General features: G+C 38.4%; 1 protein-coding gene across 1 annotated transcript in view; it reads left to right on the plus strand.

Moving 5' to 3' along the window:
- The window catches only part of ppp1r16b (protein phosphatase 1, regulatory subunit 16B), a 91,429-nt gene that overhangs the window by 59,329 nt on the left and 9,199 nt on the right, over window positions 1-22,901 (plus strand). The window contains exons 3-7 of the mRNA XM_088338793.1: window positions 570-640; window positions 14,351-14,496; window positions 14,573-14,676; window positions 19,045-19,169; window positions 21,429-21,554. Coding sequence (XP_088194919.1) covers window positions 570-640; window positions 14,351-14,496; window positions 14,573-14,676; window positions 19,045-19,169; window positions 21,429-21,554 — 572 coding nt within the window. The remainder of the gene's footprint in view (window positions 1-569; window positions 641-14,350; window positions 14,497-14,572; window positions 14,677-19,044; window positions 19,170-21,428; window positions 21,555-22,901) is intronic.

Raw genomic sequence — 22,901 nt, forward strand, 5'->3', positions numbered from 1 at the left:
ACTATGATTAGGATGTGGCCAAAACATGCCAGTATGAAATTGAACTGCACTAATTAAATGACCACCAGAGGGTACTGGAACTGCTCGGATGGAAAACTTATTTTTAAAACCTGCTTCCAAGAGCATGACACGGCACTGACGATATTGCTGCAGTGTTCAAACATTGTTATTATTAATGGTTACACACCAATATAGGTTCATTATGTGGCACTGGCACAGCGTCATATTATGCAAAGATGTGGCATACCCAGTAAGGTTCCTTGTGTATAAAAGCAATTTCAGAATATAATTATGTTTGCACTGTCGTGACCATTTTGGCACTAAATGTAGTACAAAATATAAAAACATGGCTTATTTCCTTTGCAGAAAACCACTATATTTTCTAAATATGTTTGCTACATTGTTCAAAATAAAATCAAGAAACCACATGTTTACCAATCCTTTAATCTACAAGCACAAAGCTTGAGTTGGCAGAGGTGAGCTCATTAATTCACAGAATGACATGCCTTAATAACATTATTTCTCTGGTGTCACCTGCCATCAATCACTTTTTGTCCGTTTTTCCTCAGTGCGCTACCTGCTGAAGAACAATGTGAGCCCAGACCTCTGCAATGAAGACGGCCTCACAGCACTGCACCAGGTGAGGCTCAAATTCTCTTCTTTAAACATTTTTACTGCCGCTTATATCGTATAGTTTGTGAACATTTTTCAACATCACACTATTTTTCCTAAAAAATAAAACTGGCGGCAAAACGTTGGTGTTAGAATTTTATTGTAACTTTTCTACTCCTAATTTTACTCAGCAAAAGCCTCATGGTTTTGCATGATTATAAAGGGTTTTTCATAAGTGGGGTGCGGACTGATTCAAGGACTGTTCAGCTGAAATAGTGTAGTGATTCGATTTAGTCGAGTAAATTATTATAATTCAAATCAATATGGTATGACTTTTTCACCAGTTTTGTTTTTGTCATTTTATATTTGCCTGAAAGGATTGCCCCACAGAAAGAAATTGCAATTATTTTCAAAGAGACAGATACAGGCTGATTTACGACCTGCCCAACTTGTTTCCACATACATTTTCAACAATGGCTAGCAGATGATAATTGTTTCCAACGGATGCTCCTTTGTTCAACGAATGCACATTTTTCCAGTGGATGCTCATTTTTTCCAGTAGATGCAAATTTTGGCATTGCAGCACGTATTAGACCAACATCACGTACCACAATTTTGGCAGCAAGTAGGCACAGCATTTAACCACTACACTGGATACTCGTCAGCAGAAGGAGCAATTGTAATGGAATCACAACTAATTGATTGGAACCCATCCTGGTCATAAGTTACCTGTACATCTCTCCAATAAAAGCCAGGTGAATTTTTATCTTGTATCAAGCCTTGGGTATTTGGAAGTGGAAAGGTTTGATTTGGTTTGTTTTGATGCATCCACACTTTCAAAAAACATTCCAGTACAAACATGTTAGTTTATTTATTGTATATGTTTACCTTTGTTTTTTTCTTTTTCTTTTTTCTTTACAAATGTATCCAATAGTTTTCCAGAGTAAATAATAACACACAGTTTATCAACTTGCATGGGTGAATGGCATTGTATGGCTTTAAAATCTGTGTTTTCAACGACTTGGGACATGTTTTGGAATATATTATGCTTTCATCAGATTTTTCAAACATGTTTATTGTTTAGTTGTTACCGTGTATTTAATTAAACTTGGTAATAAAGAAATTATTGCAAGAGACATTGGAAAAACAAAAATACTGCATGCTGAATTTGGCCCTTCTGCCGCACTTTGCCCGTTTCTCCATGGTGATGATGAAACTGTGAGTAGCCAATCCTATTTTAACCTAAGGCGAGCAGAATGAAATAGATGTGAAAGATGTGACAGTATTTTTTTCCTTTCAACAAGCATGCGGGGAAGGGAAATTGAAAGGTGGACAGCTGTTTTCACTTGTTTACAGCGCCTTTTTTGTGCTAATTTACATTCAGACTCCTCCATCAATATACTGGCTGGTTGAATCACATATCAAGCAGTCTTTTTACAGTCATCAGCTGTTAGTCCTCTTTTTGTACGATTACAATAGTTGACTTGAAGATGCTACTTCATTCAAGCTGCAGGAGTCGGAATGCTTTTGCAGGTTTAATAGATTTTTTCCTGCCCCAGAAAGAGGCACACCCCAGCAAACAACTCCATGTTCTTCACTTGAATTGTGTAGAGAGCAAGAGAGCACAGCATGTGGCACACTCTCACTACAGTACTTACAATGCGACTAGCTACTTGAGGACGGCAGCAAGTGCCACAGCAGAACAGACAGCGTGTTCATGATGATACAAATGGGAAAGCAGAATTCACAGAGGAGTACCAGGAGCGGGCCTTATAAAGACATATATATATATATATATATATATATATATATATATATATATATTATATATATATCCAAATGCAGAAACGCTCTCTCATGCCTCAAAATACGGACAAGTTAATATTCACCCAAAGAACATGAAAAGTGGAAGAGAGTGATGCTTAAGAATAAGCGTCTGTTTCAAGAATCATTTGTTCAGTTTTACACTAAAGCAGGGGTTGTGCACCTATGGCTCTTTTCATGAGTACATCTGACTCGGAGGTAGAATGGGGCTATGGTCATCTTCTCTATGGCTTTTCAAGTTTTAGTGTATACGAGGCCAAACCAAGACTTTATATTGACTGCTTGCACAAAAATGAGCTGTTATTGCTTTGTGGTTTTATATATGATTTATATGTAATTTTGATATAAAATTTGTATATTTTATACACTCTTATTTACTCACACTGTTAACACATATTTCAAGTTGGCACAACTTGGTCTGTCTTTTGAGTATCCACCATATTGAATTTAAGTATGCCTAAGATTAAAAAATAAATTACCTACAAATAAACTCAAATTAACATTCATTTGTGAAGCAATTGCTTTTTTTACAAACACTTGTCAAATGCTTGTGCAGAAAAACACGTTAGGCAGGAGGCGTTTAGTATTGAACTAAACCCGGGAAGTCACATACCAATCGGTGTGGTAGTAAAAACGAGTGGGCTTTCTGTTTTGTCACTCCATTATGGTGCGATGGAATGTAAGATAAGATGGGAAGGCACACACATGCGCACATGCTCACCCTTGGGAATAAAGGGGTCAGTGATCTCACTTAAATGAGATATCACACCCATCTCAGCAGTGCTCTTACCTTGCTGATATGAGTTATTCATCAATGTATGGCCTCCATGGCCATGGGCAGAAGCACACAATCACATGCACACAACCACTATACAGGGTTTGTACGGGTGCTTGAAATCCTTAAAAAGGGGTGAATTCAATGTTGTGTTTTCAAGGATTGAAAAATGATGGAATTTTGGGTGAGGTGTTTGTAAATGGTTGAAATTTTTCTCAACAAGTCTGCTTAAAATGACTGCTCTCTGGTGGCTTCGCTTTGCTATTATATTTCTTTCCTCATGATTAACTGCAGCTGGCATTAGTTTGTGTAGCATTGTAGAAGAAGAAGCGTCATCGCCCCCTTTGGGGTGCACCATAGAGGATAGGGGCATGCTACACCTAACCAGGGCCCTGTCAAATGTGTGGTAGTGCAAGGATTACGTAACAATTATGGACATTTGATATGATCCATGCAAAAGAATTAAGGGAGCATCTCCCAGTGTTAAATATTCAATACATATTTCATTTTTAGCAAACATCTTTATGGGAAAAGATTTGTCTTTAACAAATATATTCGCGGTTTACTCAGGATCTATAAATCGTGTTTTGATAAATGCACACGCAAGATTAAAAATTGCATATTTATTTTCCAGATATATTTGAGGCTCTTCAAAATTAATGATTCTCATTTCACACCAGATTTTATCTTTAATGTTACCGGAGGAATTGCAAAATTGGCTTTGAAAGTCCTCAACTCATTCAGTGCCATAACAAATAAATACACATTCAGAAGCATTGCCCTTTAGTGCTAAAACATAAAAATATATATTTTTTGTTCCAAATTAAAAATCTATTATAAAGTGTTTGGCGCAGCTCATCAGTAAGTATCAAGCCTCTCTGAAGGATTTTAGTATGGAAAAACCATCCACAGATGGCAGGAGTGGCTTTGATCACACACCGAAGAAGCCCCAACTTCCTTGTGTTGCTTCCTGTATCCAGCGAATGAGAGTGTGTAGGCGGCCCATATGGTGAGTGGGTGCAGTGAAGCAGTGTGGGGAGAAAAGCAAAGATTTAAGTACAGAGCGTTAACGATTCAAAACTTTTTAGTTTCTAAAAAAGATGACGAAGTCCCTTTGTCACCAACGGGGCAGAGAGGGATGACGTTTCGTGCACGACAGCGATGCTTACCAAACTTTCAGCTTCACCCCGAATCACTAAGTACAATAAAATATTCACACTCTTTGTCACTTTTACCGGCAAAAAACTATGACTGAGTCAGGAAAAAGAACAAAGCACATACTCATGGTCATAGTCAGAAAAATACGGTACTCTTGCACCATCAGTAGCGGAAAGTATCTATCTTAGCAAAAGTCTAAATTGACTTCCAAGGAAAAAAAACAACAGTAGTAATTTCACTCAACTGAAATATTTTCAAAAATAGAATTGGATTGATTACAAAAAAGTGTCGACATCTATTAAAAACCCAAAAACTTTATTCAAGAAGAAGTAATGTTCAGTAAAAATATTCCTGGTGTATGATACAATAATGAATCAAGATCATCTCAGGAACCGTAGAAACCCCTGGCTTTGTCTTTGACAATAGGGATATATGAAAAACTGTGCCATCGCAAAATTGCCTAAAGGAACATTAGCACCTCTCCTGCTTGTTATTGCTTCCTATTGCAACTGTCACTGAATTATATTTCCCACAGACCTTCAATATAATCCACAACAATTCCCCCAAAGCACACCCCAAAGGACCAGGAGTTAGATGGAAGTGAAATCTCAAAGTTTAGTTAGCTCCGTTTCCTTCTTTTTATGCATCCACCATGAGATTCATGGCTTTTTGACAGACCTCCTTTGACTTTTTTACCTCAAGTCAGCTGGGATAAACGCAATAAGCAGCACAGAAATATTGATGATGTTGTGAAACACATCAGTTGCCCGCTGGAGTGTCGTCAACTAACATTTACATCAATGATCCGTCTGCTTAAATATTTATGAGTACTGCTGAGAGGACTTTGAGACAGGTTATTTAATGATCATCAATGATTTTATTTCACCGTGAGCAATGACATTTTGGTGGCCCTCTAGAGTTTGTTCAACAGCTTTTATATGGCTCCTAAATAATTTTAGGGCCAAAGAGTGATACTCTGTTTAGTTTTTAGAATGCTTTTTTGCGTCATTCTTCCTCATCGGCTCAATTTAATTTCTAAGAGTCCCTCTCCGCATCCTTTTTTTTAACCATTCTGATAATATGTTAGCATCGCAGATGACTTGGAAAAAAACATTGAATTATACATGCTCGTTTATGCTTGTGCAACAAACACCATTTTGTTTGACAACAAATTGATTCTCTAACTAAGAGAAAATAATGTCTATAAATTGTTATTGTTTGGATGCTATTTGAATGAGAAATTCTATAAATAATCTGAATTTTAGCTTTTCAAAAGTAATTGTTATCCAATTTTGCTTGGCCTTGACACCAAATCATTTATCCTGGTGTTGAAACTAAAACATTTTGTTCCAAGAAAACGGCATTGGTCACTATTAGGTACATTTCAGACCTCCCCAAAAATCTTTTTTATTGTTAAGCCCACATTTGTGGGTGTTTTTTTGAAAAATGATTGACCAATCCACCGTATGCAAAATGAAATGAGGGTAGAACATACCTGCCATTTTGATGTCACAAATAGGCCAGGAATTTATGTTTTTAATCTTGTCACATAATGTAAATGGTCTGCATTTATATAGAGCTTTTCAAGTCAATGAAGATCTCCCAAAGCGCTTTACAATGTGCTTCACACTTTTCCCTTTTGCACACTAACTGACTGATAGCAGCGTTAGCCATGCAAGGCAACTACCTGCTATCAGGGGCATTAGGGATTCAGTGTCTTGCCCGAGGACACTTTGACATATAACAGGGGAGCTGGGAATCGAACCTGCGACCTCTTGATCCCAAGACGAGCGCTCTACCTCCTGAGATAATGGGCCGATTTAATACTATTCAATACCACAATTATGATTTGTGTATGTTTTCTGCAACATCAATTTTATATACAATTTTAGAATATAGGGATTGAAATTAAAGCATGTATTGTTTATTTGTAATGAATCGACAAAATGATTGGAACATTATGCAATCGTAAAATAATCTGCATGTATTTATCACAAGTCCTCTTATGAGTCGTTCATGACTCGACTTTCCCTAGGTGTCTTCTTCTGTTAGCTGTGGAATTTACCCTGGACTCCTAGCCCGTACCTTTGAATTTCAATGAGAAATATTTCCAAAGGCTAACCACCGAGTGAGCATAATCTCTAGATAGATTGCAACCTAAAACACGACCCTGCCCCAGAGGTAACGTAATTTGTCATTTAGTTTGTCTGTGCAGATGCGTCATAAAGCGAGTAGAACAACACGCAACAGTGGTTCACAAGGTCCAGAATTCACAATCAAATTGCCCCGTTTTACGTTTTTCCATTCTTTACACCGTTTAGCTTTTTGAAATTCAGAGTTCTCTCTTCCAACTTCACTTCAGAACGGCGGTGAACCTTTGTCCAGCGAGCCATTTATGGCTCTTTTCATGAGTACACAGACAAAATAGTTTCCACGCATATTTTTCACATGCCACTCTCAATACGAATGAAAGAAGTCTATTTTGGTGCATGCAAAGCCAAACCAACGCTGAAGCTATGATGTTACTGTCCAGTATATATAGGGCACATTTCTATCTACAGTTTAAAATCAAGGTGTCACACCAAAAACATTTTGGCTTTACATTTCTATGGAATCCTTTATATGAAAGCTCATTAAATATTCAATTTTCACTGTTGAGACACCTTATGATGAAAATCCACATAACAAACTGTATAGACGCCTAAACACCTGAAGATCAACCCCGATCAATTTGTTTGGGTAAGTGGTAGGAATAGAATAGAATAGAATATACCTTTATTGTCAGTTACAACATGGGATATATTGTGACAACGAAATTGGACGTGGCACTCCAGTTCCACATTTTACAGTGAGGATAAGGAAAACAAAGAGATAAAGGAACAAAGAAGATGTTTGTACTGTCCTTGTTGTATGGGTGGAGCTATGCAAATGCATTCCCTAGTGTTTCTCGCCCTGCGCCGTCTGCGCCGAAGGTAAATATCGGGATCCTCGTTTGCAAAATCTTGAGACGTTTTTTACAAAATATCGGCTTGCACTTTGTTTTAAAACCATTATTTATTTTAAAAAAACAATTTCAAAATGAGCCTCAAGAATCTTAAGTAATTGCGGGAGGGAGACAAGTTTAAAGTGGTATATTTGGGACACAAGCTATGGCATTGTTTTTACTTAATACATCTGATTAAATCATCAACTGTCACACAGTGAAGTAAAATGTGCTGAAGAATAAGATTTTGTCATGAGAGCGGGTTTAGCGGTTTTGTTAAATTTTGTCCCAAAACATATGGTATGTCTCAAAATATTTTGCTTTTATGGCTATTCGAGTCAAAATGGTTCCTGACCCCTGCTCCAAAAACACAGCCTGACAATATTCCGCACTTAAACTTAGCAATTGGTCACAGCACATTCAAACAATCACTTTGCAAAGGATTTTGTTCAAAGTACACAGCGCTGGTCTTAGAGTGCACACACTCTAGTGCCATTTCTTCTGTACCGAGCTGAAGCCCAAATTTCACCCCGCCCTTGTCCTCCTGAAGCCCACATTCAAATTAGTCTACCAAACCATGCCTATGTCAAATTGCCTCAGAAATATTTGTCATCATGTTGATTCACGCCAGAAGAAAAAGACGTCATAATGGCTCGTAGGCGTTCACGCCGGAGGCCGAAAGCTGTTTTCAACTAAACGTTTAGCGCTCTTTCAGTTGTTTATGTCACTAGCTTTCGTATCATGTGACTATTCCAGATGTGACTACCAGAGAGTAGGCAATTACGTAGACCAGCACATATTTACTAGTGCACTAAAAGAAAATGCATATGAGGGCTGAGTCCTTTAAAATGTACGCCTTATATTTCTAGACAGTGCCAGGCCAACCACAACGTGGAGAATTGTGCCAGGCGATTTTGATAGATATCTTCCGATTCTGTACAATTAATTTGTGGATGAAAACGTTTAAACGTTAAGAATACATAGTAAATATTGTTCGATCAAACGACACATTCTGTTTCTGTTATGAAATATATGACTAATGTTGGCAAATAGACAAACTAATTTCTCCTCTGAAATGGCATCAAAAATGTTTTTAAACATCACAGTGGTGTTTTGTATTTAAAGCGCATACATTCTGGAAAAGGGCTGAGCACCAAAATTAGCATATCACTTGATGCAATTGGTGCTGTGCTGTGGTGCTGTGCTGTTTTCTTCCAAAAAAGCACACCTGACGCCAAAAGCAAAATGCCAATCGCCAGTGGTGTTTGCGCCAGGTGAATGGGGCTAAATATCTAGGGTGTAGGACGGCAAAATAAATCCTGGAGCTGAGCAGTTCTCTTGTTATTTTCATTCCTGAAAATTCCATGCACAAGTGAGCTGTAGAACTAGGCTGTATAATCAGTAGTGAGCGGTCAAAATGACTGACAATTACTCTTATAAAAGGAGGGTGGTCCCAAGGACCAAAACCTTGGGAAAATGAAACTGTAGTAAGCTAAAATTGAAATCCCCCAAAATAGGGGGTCTTTTTGCATTAACTGATACAAAGAGCCCATTTTCAGGCTACAAAATAAAACATGGCTGAGATATTAAGGAAGCTGAATAATTACAATTTAATAAATGAATAAATCATAAGCCTAATTAGTTATGACTACCGTAAATTCCGGACTATAGCGCGCACCTGATTATAAGCCGCACCCACCATATTTTAAGAGCAAAACCAATTTTGTACATACACAAGCCGCACCTGTATATAAGCCGCATGCACCCACATTTAAACATGTAACACAAACATAAAATTAACCCAAACCCAAGTCCCACGATTGAAACTAAATGTCCTTCATTAAAGTCCAAAAGAGTCCAAAAATCACAGCCCGGCAAAATGAACGGAAAATGATACCGTTGCTTAAGGTTTGATGCAGACCTGCAGAGTCCAGGTCCTGTTGAAAGTAATCCAAGGAAAAAAGTGTATATTTCCAATGGTTACTCACGCAACTCCTTTTTCTTTAACCAACTTTTTACCCCCTCTTCTTTCCTAGTCTGTCCCTCACCTTTAGCGGTCCCCACTTAAACTCGGCACCCCGCGTTTGTTCTGCCCCTCATTTTTCGTTCACCCGTGAAAAACATATCAGAATAAGTGTCTAAAATAAATACATTACAAAAATATACAGTTCCAAATACATATTATACATGGTTACACATATTTACAAAGAAAGACGGTACACCGAGAGAGTTTTCAAAGCTTTAATAATAATAATAATATAGCTTTGACAGGGCAGTTAATGGTAGCAACACTCGAGCGCTGCTGGCGGCCGTTAGAAAAATTACATAAATTGGCCGCATCACTGAATAAGCCGCAGGGTTGAAAGTTAGGGGAAAAAGTAGCGGCTTATAGTCCAGAATTTACGGTAAATTATATACATTCACGTGATGGTTATGGTACTACTCCTGTACTCCTGCTCATGTTTTAGGAATTGTAGCTTGCTTTGGCCCTCCTCTCCCTAGCGAACTAACTGGTGATTGTGATTGCGCTCATTTGACATAAAAAATCCAGACTTTAGCTGCAAGCTACCTGGACACAGATGTTGGCCCCAATGTGAGTGCACCCTAAGAGAGATGTGAATGGCCACGGTGCTTGTGGAGTCAAATGTGGAGTAAAAGATTAGCTTAGCAGGCTAACAGGTGGCTGGAGAACTGCACTCTACGTGGGTTTATTCAGGACGCTAAGAAGATTATCTTGGCTGTAAATTAGTGTGTAGGTTTGCATTTAAGGCATCTGCCACCGCCTCAGGCTGCTGGAAGCTGGAGATGTAAGATAATCTTCACCGTCATTTTACAAGACGGGCATCTGGCAATGTGCACAAGATCTTTGTTTGATTTTTTTCATTTTGACTGATACAGGAAGTAGATAACGCCTACCACAGCACATAAACATCTAATTTTGTTTTTATGTTGATCTTGGAGAAGAAAAACATGCACACCCTTGTGAATAATGAATACACCATGTGGAATTCAGTTCAATATGTGTTAAACAAAAACCTTCAGGGATGAATGACAAAGAACTGTTAAGTCCCATGGTTTTGGAATCGATAAAGAACATGGAAAATGTTGTAATAGCTTAATGTACAGTACTCCTTTTTTTGAATGTGTTGTTAGCATGCCAGCCACAGTTATCATTTATAACCGAATATGTTGTTATTATCACCCGTCTCCAGTTGATTGTTTTTCTGGCCTAACTTTCGCCTCTTATCTGTTTTTCCTGCAATCTGTGCTTTGTTTTATGCAGTAATTTCCTATCCTCTCATGTCTTTCACAATGTTTTTTTTTCTGCTTCTAGACATAGCATGCACACACCAAAGCCATCTTATCTGCACAACCTTGTTGGCTGAAGCTGAGAAATCCTCAAGGTTAAACCAAGAGTTCTTTTGCTTTATTTTTTAATTTAAAAATGTGTGCTTCTTGTACAGGCACTAGCATTGAAGTGAATGGTCAGTTACCTTTTGGTGATGCACTGTTCATCACTTGCGTTGAATGTTAATCGTTGACCATTTGTAATGGTGTTAGTTGCCCTTTAAACAATATGGAAACAAATCAATGTTTTTTTTATCGGCGGTTAAATTTCAACTACAAAATGCAATTTAAGTTGCACTATTGCAGGAGACCATTTAACACTAAAAGTGTTGACTCACTGTTTATTTGGTTTATTCTATTTGAACATTAACTGTCAAAGTTACAAGTGAACTTATTTAAATGCTATGATATATTTGTATAAATATTGTGGGAAACCTCTTAGTTGTGATCATTCCAAACTACATTTTTAGAACATTTCTTTGTGCTTGTCTCTCTGGCCTTGATTTATATTAAATGTTATGTTGCAACATTTTCACACGGGTACAGTATTTTTTTTAATGTGCGTGCCAGTGTGCTTTGCATCGTCTGTGTGTTTATGAATCCAAGCTGAGGACACAGTGTGATGGAGTGAAAGCATTGTGCAGGCCGACGTAACCGGCAGCAGGTGCTGTAAACATATGTACATAATAGACTGTTCATCTCCGGAGCCTGGCCTTGTATACCTTGTCAGCTGGGAAGCCATGACCTGGAAAAACCAAAATCACATTATTGTTGCAAAAAACAGCCATACGGTGGTACCTTTTCATACAAGCTCAATTCGTTCCAGAATCGTGCTTGTAGATCGAATAACTTGTGTAACAAGTGAATTTTCTCAATATGAAACGATTAAAAAACAATTGGCCCGTTCCCCTCTCCCAAAAGCATAACGTTAAGTGACGAAGATCGCTTACTTATCTGTGTAAACTTATGCGCAGTCCCAGCATTTTATACGTTTTCTGACCATTTTAAGTTGTGTATGCCTTAAAACAATTTTATACAGGATTTTTTTCTTTTAAACAGATCTTGTCTTGCCCATTTGTAATCCGAACAGTCTCTTGTCACTGGTTGCAGACGACAGCTGAAACACAGATTGCTAATATTGTCGCGGCATTCTACATACTCTTTCTTGCTGTAAGTAAATCGTTTCGTCTTTGTCTTTGTAAGGCTTATTTCGCTTAATAAGGAGGATTCACAATCATTATTAAAGGGAACAATGGTCAAGTCAAGTCATGTTTATTTGTATAGCCCTTAATCACAAGGAATCTCAAAGGGCTTGGCCGAGGTTGAAAGGTATGAGATTGAGAGACTGCTGATTATACTGTATATAAGAACTTACTGTACAGGTAAAACTAAAGTTACTGGAACTTTATATGAACGTACACAAATAGAATTAGAGCACCATTTTTATTTATTCTTTTTTGGGATTGAGAGGTCGTTCAATTCCTGGCTCCTCCTAGTTAAATGTCAAAGTGTCCTTTGGCAAGACACTGAACCCCTAAGGCCCCCAATAAGCATAGCTGTCGCCGCTATCAGTGTGCGAGTGTGAATGGGTAAGTGTGAAGCACATTGTAAAGCGCTTTGGGAGGTCTTCAGTGACTTGAAAAGCGCTATTTAAATGCAGGCCATTTACCATTACTGTCGTAGTTTGCATGCAGAAACTGAACTATCTGTTGCTGGGAGTGAGCAGTCACAAGTGGTGAGTGGTTTAAGTGGGTCTAGGGTTACCTTCTGGGACGGCTCTTGAATTGGATTTTACTTATTAAAGTGAGCAAGATTTTTGTTGCAAATAAAACTCGTATACCAAAATTCTCGTCTTTAGAGGTGCTCGTATAAAGAGGTACCATTGTATTCTTTGAGTGATATAAATGGAATAATTTCATATACTGCTAATCAATACTGGACAAGGACATTTATGATTATCATTTTCTTGTATTGTATTGACCCATTATTAGAGTTCCTTTGGCAGTTGATGACCAACCCAGAGGTGAGACTCTGGTCCTGTCTTTTTGGTGGCTCCCTTGAGGGAAGGTGATAAACATTCAGCTGTTTCTGGGAGTAAAACCTAACTTTTATAGCATATCAGCTTCAATATGCCATCTCTGAAGTGTAGAGTTACAGGCGTCAGGGGAGTTTGATGTGCAGATGTTGAGCAATAAATACTTTCCTCAAACTGCAAAAAGATCACCGCGGCAAAATGGAGTGAAGAGATTCTCATTTGTGTTGGGCCAAGTAGCAATTAGCCCGGTTGGAGATGACTGCTGCTGTTTTCACAGGGAACACACTTTTCGGAGTTATAATCACACTCACACTAATGAGACAAAGTTAAGGTTTATCACTGGAGGGATTTGTGAGCTGCAAACGTTGAAGTGGTTTTGTCTGTACCCTGAGTACCTTGTTTACCTTTTTCATGGGTTCTGGACTTTTTAAACGTACTGTAAATCATTCCAAATCATTATCAAAGAACACTCTGTATGTGCCTTTGTTAGTTTAAAATCAACATTTTGATTAATATAAGGTTTGTGAAAAACAAGTTGTTTTTTTCATCCAAGTGTGCTCGCATACAACGTATTATTGTAAATACTAGTAATTTGGGTAAACATCCACTTTAAAGGTGCTAAATGCAATTTGGAACTATTCTACACTATGCCTCCATCTCCTGTGTTAAAGTCATTATTGCTTAGTCAGATAGTACGTGATGTACAAGAACCCAAATTTCTTAGATGCCCTTGAATACACTATTTTTTCCATCTTCTTTGGGTATGAGTTGGCAATTGGACTGTACTTAAAGCAATCCTTTTCTTACTTTCACCATTTTGATGCTACATTAGTTTGATGAGAATCAAGTCACTTTACAATCGGAATTTAATTATAATGTTTAAAACAGGGGTGCCAAACTCATTTTATCTCGGGGTCCACACGATAGAACAAACATTCTTTCGGGGGCTGCACTAGTAGATGAGAGAGAAAGAAAAAAGAGAGTAATAAATAAGAGAAAGAGAGGGAGAGTAAAGTAGAGAGGGTAGGATAAGAAAGAGAGAAAGAAAGAGATAGGAAAGAGAGAGCAAGAGAAACAAAAGAGACAAAAAGAGAAATAGTGAGAGAGGGGGAAAGAAAGAAATACAAAGAGAAATACAAAGAAAAAGAGAATGGGAGAAAAGAGAAGGAGAGAAAAAGAGAAGGGAATTGAAGAAAGAGCAAAAGAAGGTAAAAAGAAACAGAGAAAAAGGATACATTTACACTGCTATATAAGCTTTAAATGGGCTACCTTGCATTGTTTCAAAGTAATGTTACATGTTGTTTAACTAAACATTATAATGAAATCTCTGCAGACATATGAGGGATGTATCCCCTCTGGTGACATACTGTACATAGCTAGAGAACTACATTTGTAGGCCTTCAAAAATTAGTCAAAGTGGCACCGTCTTCCCATTTGAGAGAAATGACTGGCATTGAATGAGTTAACTAGATGAAAATCAAGTGCCATCCATAAAAAAGAAAACATATAAACCCCACCCTTCACAACCATTAAATGAAGTGGTACTTGTAATACTCGTCAGCCTAAACTCAATTTCTGTATCTTAAAAGCCCCATTTTTCCTCCCCTCTACTAAGTGCTGCATTGACAACTATGAAGAGATGGTGAAGATTCTACTGGACCGTGGTGCTGGTGTCAACGCTCAAGACAATGAACTGTGGACACCTCTGCATGCAGCTGCTACCTGTGGCCATGCAGGCCTGGTCAAGATTCTCATTGCACAGTGAGACCACATCAACTACCCATGTAGCTTAAACTTGAATGCTCAATGACATTTTTAATGTATTTTTTCTCCCAAGTGGTGCTGATCTGCTGGCGGTCAACTCTGACGGGAACATGCCGTATGACCTTTGTGAGGACGACCCGACTCTTGACATCATTGAGACGGCCATGGCCAACAGAGGTGAGTTATAGATTTGTAAACATAGTTTCGCTTTTTTCTTTTTCCCTGCCTTATCCCATCTTACCAGTTGTTGGCTCCCATACACAGTCGTACGAATGTGCACGATGATGATGCAACAATAATTCTACCCAACCGTTGTGTAGCAACTCCCGTCATTGGGAGTCATTACATAACCAAACCCCCTAATTCCAACACATAATGCTGGGTGCCAAGCAGGGAAGCATTGGGTACCAATGTTGTAAATCTTGCGTATGACTCAGGCTGGAATCAGCGACCTCCTAGTCTGGGGTGGGCGCCCTACCCCAGAGCCACCAGTTATTCTTAAACATTTTAAAAAATAGTTTATGCTGGCTAAATTCAAACAATGACACTAACAACACATTTTAATGATAAGTGAGCTAGCTAGTCTCCAAAATTCCCTTGAGTGAATCAAAGTTTTAGTCCAGGAGCTTAGTCGGAAGGAAAACTACTCTGTATTCGCTGAACATGCGACAGAAAACACGAACTGAGGAACACAAAGAAAAGGACTCTTTTGAAGCATGCAGATATCGACACAGTAGGAGAGAAGAATGACAAAAAGAGCATCAATGGGGAGAGCCCAGCCACGCTAATTGCTCTCGTCGCAGTTTTAAGACTTGCAAGAGCTCTATTTACGATGCAATGGCAAACTGCCTTTTAATAAGAAAACCAAACACTGCACATGATGGACAGAAAAATTGTATCGAAGGACAAAAGTTCACTGCAGTGGTAAAAAAGGCAAAAAGAAAAATGAACTCAGTGTAGATCCAACAAGATCATTTGAGACATAAAATATAGGGATTAACTGAAATGGGGTTTTCAGTGCCGATTATTAGTATTAAGAGGAGGCCGACAACCGATATTTGGAGCTTATGTTCATTTTCAGTGAAAGCTTAAAAATTTGCGTGAAATTGATTTATAATGCAATAAGAAATAAACAACATTCGTTATAATTTCAAATAAAACTCTCTCTAAAACCTTTTACAATAGACAAATGAGAATTACAACACAACTAACATGACTTATCTTTCACTTAAATAGAAAACTAATTGTGCAGAAAATAAAATTAGACTTAGCCGCAACTCGTATAGGGCACATCAAAACTTAAAGTGCTCCCTGAAACATTTTACAGTATTTCAACTGCGTAAATACAGAAAAAAAGGAGGAGTAGGAGAAAATGACATTGCATCTGAGACTTAATAATCGACCCGTTAAAAAATAAAATTCTGATACCGGTCGCAGGCAATCCGCCAATATCGGTGCCAACAATCCGCCTGATAATAATCTGTTGACCTCTCATAAAATGGTACAGTCACATACAGATTATCACATTGTAATCTGTATGAGTACGATCTAATTGTGGATCTGGGATTTATCATGAAAGAAATCTTAGAGAAATGTGTAGACCAAGGGTCAGCAACCCGCAATTCAGGAGTCGCGTCCGGCTTTTTAGCGCTGTTGATCGACTCTCTGGTGCTTTTCCAAAAATGTTTACACGGTATGCTGGTTGTCACTTCGAACGCAGCAACGTCATATATTGTGATGGGAAGTCGTGGCACCCAGGCTTAAACTCCTGCCTGGAGAACTTATCTGCAATGCAAAACTACCGGGCTGCTGTCCTCGGCTTGTTTTTATATCTCTCCACTGTCCTGTGTTCTAAGAGTTGTGTGTCCCAAACTCTATGTCTTTTAAAGGGGCAGCGTCACAAACTACTATTTTTTGCTATTTTATTTTTATAAATGCATGCTGTGTTTTATTGCACTCTTTTTGTTACCCAGATCAGTGAAATGTTATGCACGTTCCATTTTTTTTTTTTGTAATCATCAAAATTTGGATTTTTTTTTTATTGCATATATTTAATTAATCAAAGCATTCATTAATACTATAATAAAGTTTTACTTGAGGCGGTATCCTACAACAGAGTAGTCACGTCATTCTACATAGGATGCGCTACATCCAATTGAATGATTTTGAAAGTGGGCTAACATAGCTAATGTAGATACATACAGCATGTGTTGGATCCATTATAAGGCTTATACAACCCCTAGCAAAAAGTATGGAATCACTAGTCTTGGGCAATCCCTCACTCAGACATTTCATCCTGTAGAAAAAACTCAGATCACAAAACAATTGCACGGTGTCTGAATGTCAATATTTTGCACCAGAATGACCTTATGATTGTTTCATGTTTGTGATCAGAGTTTCTTCCACGGAAAAAAATGTCTGAGGGCTTGCCCAAGACTGGTGATTCCATACTTTTTGCTAGGGGTTGTATGGCTGGTTGGCTAGTTGGTTGGTTGAGTCCCTTAACCACTAGGTTCATCGGGGTATCATTTCCTGTGGTGTGTCTCTGGCAAGCACTGCCTGGTTGCGGCCATTCCTCTCCTGGCCAACATATGCTTATATACTGTAAGGCTTTTATTTTTTTGTGGCTCCAGACAAATCGTTTGTTTTTTTTTTGGTCCAATATGTCTCTTTCAACATTTTGGGTTGCCGACCTCTGGTGTAGACCAAGAGTGTGGAAACTTTCCTAGTGGCCGGCTGCATTTGGTTAAAAACTAAAATATAAAAATAGATTTTTTTTGTCATACTTCATGAGTAAATATCCATGCAGACATCTACATATTTCATTTTGTATTTATTTTAATAGACCATTTAATCAAATCATAATGAAAGCTAATTACAAAGATAATCAATGATCCAATAATACATCCTTTAATGTTTTTAATTAGCAATTAGGTAGAATATTTCATGATGGGAAAGAGTGGAGAAGTGTTGTGAAAGGATAGGGGGATTGTGGACTCGTTCTAAAGGATGGGCTGGGCACCCTTATGATGCGGCAGGGGTAAACCAGTGAAAGCTGTCGGACCCTGCTGTTGAACAGAAGAGTGGGTTGTGTCACCCTGACCCGAGTGACACGGCTGCTTTCTCGTGTCCCGTTTCATCTGGAGGGATGAAAGGGTGACCAACTTAGGTGCTGAGGTGTCAAACTTGTTTGGGTGTTTGGGCATTTCGGTTGGCCATGGTCCAAATAGATTTGTTTGTGTGTGTGTTTTTTGCTATTTTACCCTTTATTTTCTTTGTTTTTCCATGTTTGTCTTGCTGTCGGTCACCCCTTTTGAGGGATATGACCAAGGTAGATAGATAGATAGAATATTTCAATGATTAATTTTTTATTTTAATTTCTTATTTATTTTATTTTTATATAATGATTTATATATGTATATTGTTTAAATTATCATAGTTTGCCTACCCCTGGTGTAGACAAATAGTAAGTATTAGCGTAAATTATGTAAGCAAGGGGAGGTAATTTAAAGACTGCACATGTCAGGACCAGAACGGAAACAGGACCCAATTGTGTGACGTTTACCACAAGTTTTATTGATGGAAAGACGAAGGGCTGCGCCCACGATCCAGTGTTTACTGGACGCGGGAAGCAAGTCGCTCTCGTTCTCAGATCGTGATCTGAACACGGAAGTGGACCTTCCGTAGTGAGCGATGGCGGTGTCAGGGACGGGAAAACTGATCGGTAGCCGAGACTGGGAGAGCGAGGCGTGGTCGGGGTCGGAAACGAGTCGTAAGCCAGGACGGGAGAGTAGATGTGGTCGGGATCACAATAGGTCATAGCCGGAGACAAATGGGAGCAAAAACGGGACAGGTGGGAGTCAGGGTCGAAAAAGGCTTGCCTTGTATACACAGAGGTTCGCAGACGGACTGACTACAGGAGATTAACAGGACTGGGTTTAAATAAAGACAGGGAGCCAATCAGAGGCCGCAGCGTTTGGCGCCAAATGAGCGGGCACAGGTGATTCACATCGGTAATCATGAAAACACTAGCCTTGCCAAAAGTTCTTTGAGTTGGAGAAATTGAAGCTTTTGGGACCTAAGTGTGTTAAATCTACTTATGTGACTCACATAAAGTTGCTAGGTTATTATACACTGCAATCAACATCATTTTTTTGTACATATTGACTCTATATCCACTGGTGTTTATTTATCACAGCACTATCCTGTTTCTGACAGCCTGTCACTTTTCCTCCACAAAGAATAACAATGCAAGGAGGTTGTGATATTGATCCTGTTGTTATGAGGAGGGATTCATGCAAAGGGAAGAGCTGCAGCGCGGCAGCCTCTGTTTCAGGTCAAGACAGTCCAAACGTCAGATTTCAATTGACTTTGGAAATGGACTCAGGATAGTATTCATTATTTTTCACAGACACGATATGGAGTGTGTGAACAGATCAAGTGCAAAAAGCTTTTCATGAACACTCTACGTTATAGAAGCAAGCTTTGATGGGAAAAATCAATGGCAAGGGCAATTAGCGCTGTTTGTGTGACTTCGATCGGCAGGCATCACCCAGGAGATGATCAACGAGACCCGGGCATCCACGGAAAGAAGGATGCTGGGAGATATTCAAGATCTGGTGAGGCTTGGCGACGAGGTCAACCGTCAGGACTCGCAGGGAGCCACGCTGGTATGTTTTCCAAGTAAAAAAAATGCATTCTTGTTCAGATGGCAGATCTTTTTTTTAATTTTAGATAGTATTCTTTTATTGGTTTACCTGGTAAATAAGTTTAAAATATAGAAATAGTTAAATAAAAATAATCTTAAAATATTTTGTCAGAACATTTAGCCCATTTTAGGGATTAGTTTTCTCATTTCTATGAGGAATAAGTGATGAATTCATTAAAAGTGGGGTGCGTTGTTTGAGGTGTCCTTAAGAAAATTAAAAGATAAATATTTTCTCTACTAAGTATGTGTTAGCAGTGTCCAACTAAGTTCAAAGGGCTCTTATGCTTTGTTTTCCACCACATCTATTTGCTTTTCTTACTTTTTGCAAAGCTGTTCAGGGCAGAACACCTTAGTCAGGAGGAATGGGTGGTGAGGGGTAGCGTTAAAGAATTACTTCATGCTTTTCCCTCTGTTTTTTTTGCTTCTATTTTTAGTGTAGCATGAGAATGGTGAAAGTAAAAAGAGGCATCTTCAAGTAAACTCTAAACAGCAATCCAAACCCCAATAAAAATTAAAAGAATGACGAGGTTGTTCTAAGAAATGCACACATCATGAATAAGCTGACAAGAGGTGCAATGATGACATGAGCCAGGAGATGGCAGCCCCGAGTAAAAAACATCTTATTATGTACAACTCCTTTAAAGTTAGTAAAATTATTAAAAAAAATAATGTTTAGGAAATAATATGACTAGGTCAAAATATAGAATAATGCCAACTGAGGGTTTAGTCAGAAGTGACTAATCAATATGTTCTGGGATTTTTTTAAAACCAAATTCAAACCATTTAAAAGCAACTATGGTACGGAATGAATTTAGACTCCTAGAAATTGACCACTTATTATATTTGTCAATGATTTTGAGTGGGCATGTAGCAACCGCAGATTTAGTACATACTCAATTCGGTCACAATGGCATCAAAATCTGAAACAATGGCACTGTTTATCACGCTCCCCTTTATACAGGTCACAATCTTTTTATACATGTATAAAACAGTAGAGATGGGGGGAGGTTCTGGGGAATTATGCTTGAAGAGGACACGATTACATTATTTGGAAAATATGAAGCTCTTAAAAAGTAGACATCTGGTCGGAATACATATTAGTGATTGATCTTGTTTTTGAAAAGAACATTCGGAGCAATTCGAGTCCAATTCATTCCAGTAATTTGAAAGGTTTATAATCTTGCATTCTGCATCTTTTGCTTAAAAGCACAATAAAAGAAAACAGAGTGTTCTAGAGACACGGAAATTGTTATGTAAGGATAAACTTCTCTTCTCAACTGAAATGCCTTTTATTGTGAGTTACTGGTGTACTTTCCTTCCTGTGTAGTCTGCTTGATTGACATATATCAGAGAGCCATGAAAGCAAAATATGTTTATTTATTTATTTATTTTGAGAGAGCCACACCATACATTTCAAGACAAAGTTCAACAAAATCACCCAACACGCTTTCCAGACATATGTAAATTCTTCAAAGCTTTTTATTGCACTGTGTGACAATTGATGATTTGGTAAAATCTAATAGATACTAATGATAATGATGCCAGAGCATGCCTCCCATATCAACAAATATACCACTTTAAATTTGTCTCAGTCTCTATCGTTGAGGTTCATTTTGACCGTCATTTTTTTACGTAAATAATGGTTTCAAAACATGGTGCAAGCAGAGTTATTTTGTAAAAATGTCACAAAATACTGCATACAGCAAGGATAAGTAGTGGGCTCTGGGTGAGAGAGTAAGGGCAACAGTTTATGTGTGCAGAGATATGCTTGCCCCTACCCCTCACCATATCTATGGGTGCTTGGCTGGCGTTTTCTAGTCTCTATAGTTTCTTCAGTGGGTTTTCATCATAAAGTGGACATACATTGTTTTACGAGCTTCCATATCCAGGGTTCTATAGAAACAGACAGCAAAAACAGGGTCAGTTTGTGTATCACTGTTACTGTAAAATGTATTTGGGACTGTGCCCTATATATTCTGGACTGAATCGTTCCACGACAGCGACGCTTTGGCTTCGAGTACACAGCACTACATTCGGGACAATAGAGTGAAGATTAGCGTAGTCCTTCTTTTATTCCTGCGGCCAATGTACTCATGAAAAAAGCTATACCTGACACGTGAGTTGTATATTCCTGACCCGACATAATGAGTTATTAAAGTTAAGAGGCGGGGCTTAAAGAATTATGGACACATCTCTGATGCTGGCTTTTTGGCCTCTGCAGCTGCACATTGCGGCCGCCAACGGCTACATGCAAGCCGCCGAACTGCTGCTGGAAGGTGGCGCTCGCATGGAGCTGAGAGACACGGATGGATGGCAGCCGCTCCATGCCGCTGCCTGCTGGGGTCAGGTGAGATTCCACGCTAAAGCAAAACCAAAATCGGGCTTAAAAATCCAGCCCAACCCAGGTCCACTTGTATTGAAGCCCGACCCAGCCCGAGCCCAACCAATTAACTTGATTTTCAGGACGGAGCTCGACGCAAACCTGAAATTTCATTTTCTATTTGTGTAGACTCGGGAGGAGAAGAGGTGATTTATGATAACAAATTAAAGCCTGTCTTTTGTAATAAAAATAGACTGTATAAACCTTTACATCTTTGATATTTTTGTGTGGGCAGAGGTTACATTAAACAACAATTTTCCATCATTGATGAATTTTTCTAAGGGTTGACGGAATTTTGACCGGTTGAAAATTGGGCTATAAACTACAGCAGCAGTATGTCCTTAAGACTGTAATGCTGCAGAAAGAGGCAGAGAGACAAAGAATAACAATAATGGGTGGGTAACAGACAGCGGCAGGAAGGAGTTATTTGAATTGAAATTGCAAAAGCTTAGAATATGTGTTGTGATGAAGTGACTTCTGTTTTTTTGTGGACCACTGACTCTCGTGGCCAAATCTACTTCAGATCGCCTCAGCACACTGTGATGTTGGCGTAGTGAAAAATAGAACTTTAGTTAGAACTTTGAACATTTAAAACAAAACACAATATATACAGGATTAGGCCCATAATTTAGTAAAGAAAATTTAAATGATCCTTTCATTTGAACTTGGGACCAATATTATTCTGTAAATATTGTGTGTTATTGTATATGTTCAAAGTTCTTGCTAAAGTTCTATTTTTCCAATTGTATTGTCCGGTAACTTGTTTCATAAAGCTCCTATGAACCTGGAAAGGTGTACATACCCTAAAGTGGGTTACACGCTAAAACATGTCCATCCACCCATTTTGAGGATCGAACCCTACCACTCTACCAGTGTGGTAGTGTTTTTCTTTTCTGAATCCCCTGATTGACTTGACTTTGACTAAACCACAACTGTATTTTTTTCATTGAAACAAATCCAGACAAAAGGATAATCTAAATTTTCTTTATTTAATTTTGGGCCCAGTATTATTCGAGTAGTCTTTGACTTGCATGACTTTTGTAACCCGTGTGATCAATTTCTAGTTACAAGGAGGACCCTCCTAAAAAGGGAGCCAAAGCATCTAATTTATAGTTGGCAAGAGCCAAAGCATAGTTTTGTAATTTAGATATGTGTTTTTCTTTTTTTAACAAATGTGATTTTTTTTGTTTAGTATGCACACATCATTTTGGTATTTTTTTTTTCTAAAGATATAATTATTTCAAAATTGTCATAGAGAGAGAAGCCCGACCCGAACATAATGATTGACATTTGGGTCAGGTTCGGGCTTGGGCA

The sequence above is a fragment of the Urocampus carinirostris genome, chromosome 6 (genome assembly GCF_059441175.1).
Source record: "Urocampus carinirostris isolate Australia breed hairy pipefish chromosome 6, RoL_Ucar_1.0, whole genome shotgun sequence".
In the NCBI taxonomy this organism is placed as follows: Eukaryota; Metazoa; Chordata; class Actinopteri; order Syngnathiformes; family Syngnathidae; genus Urocampus; species Urocampus carinirostris.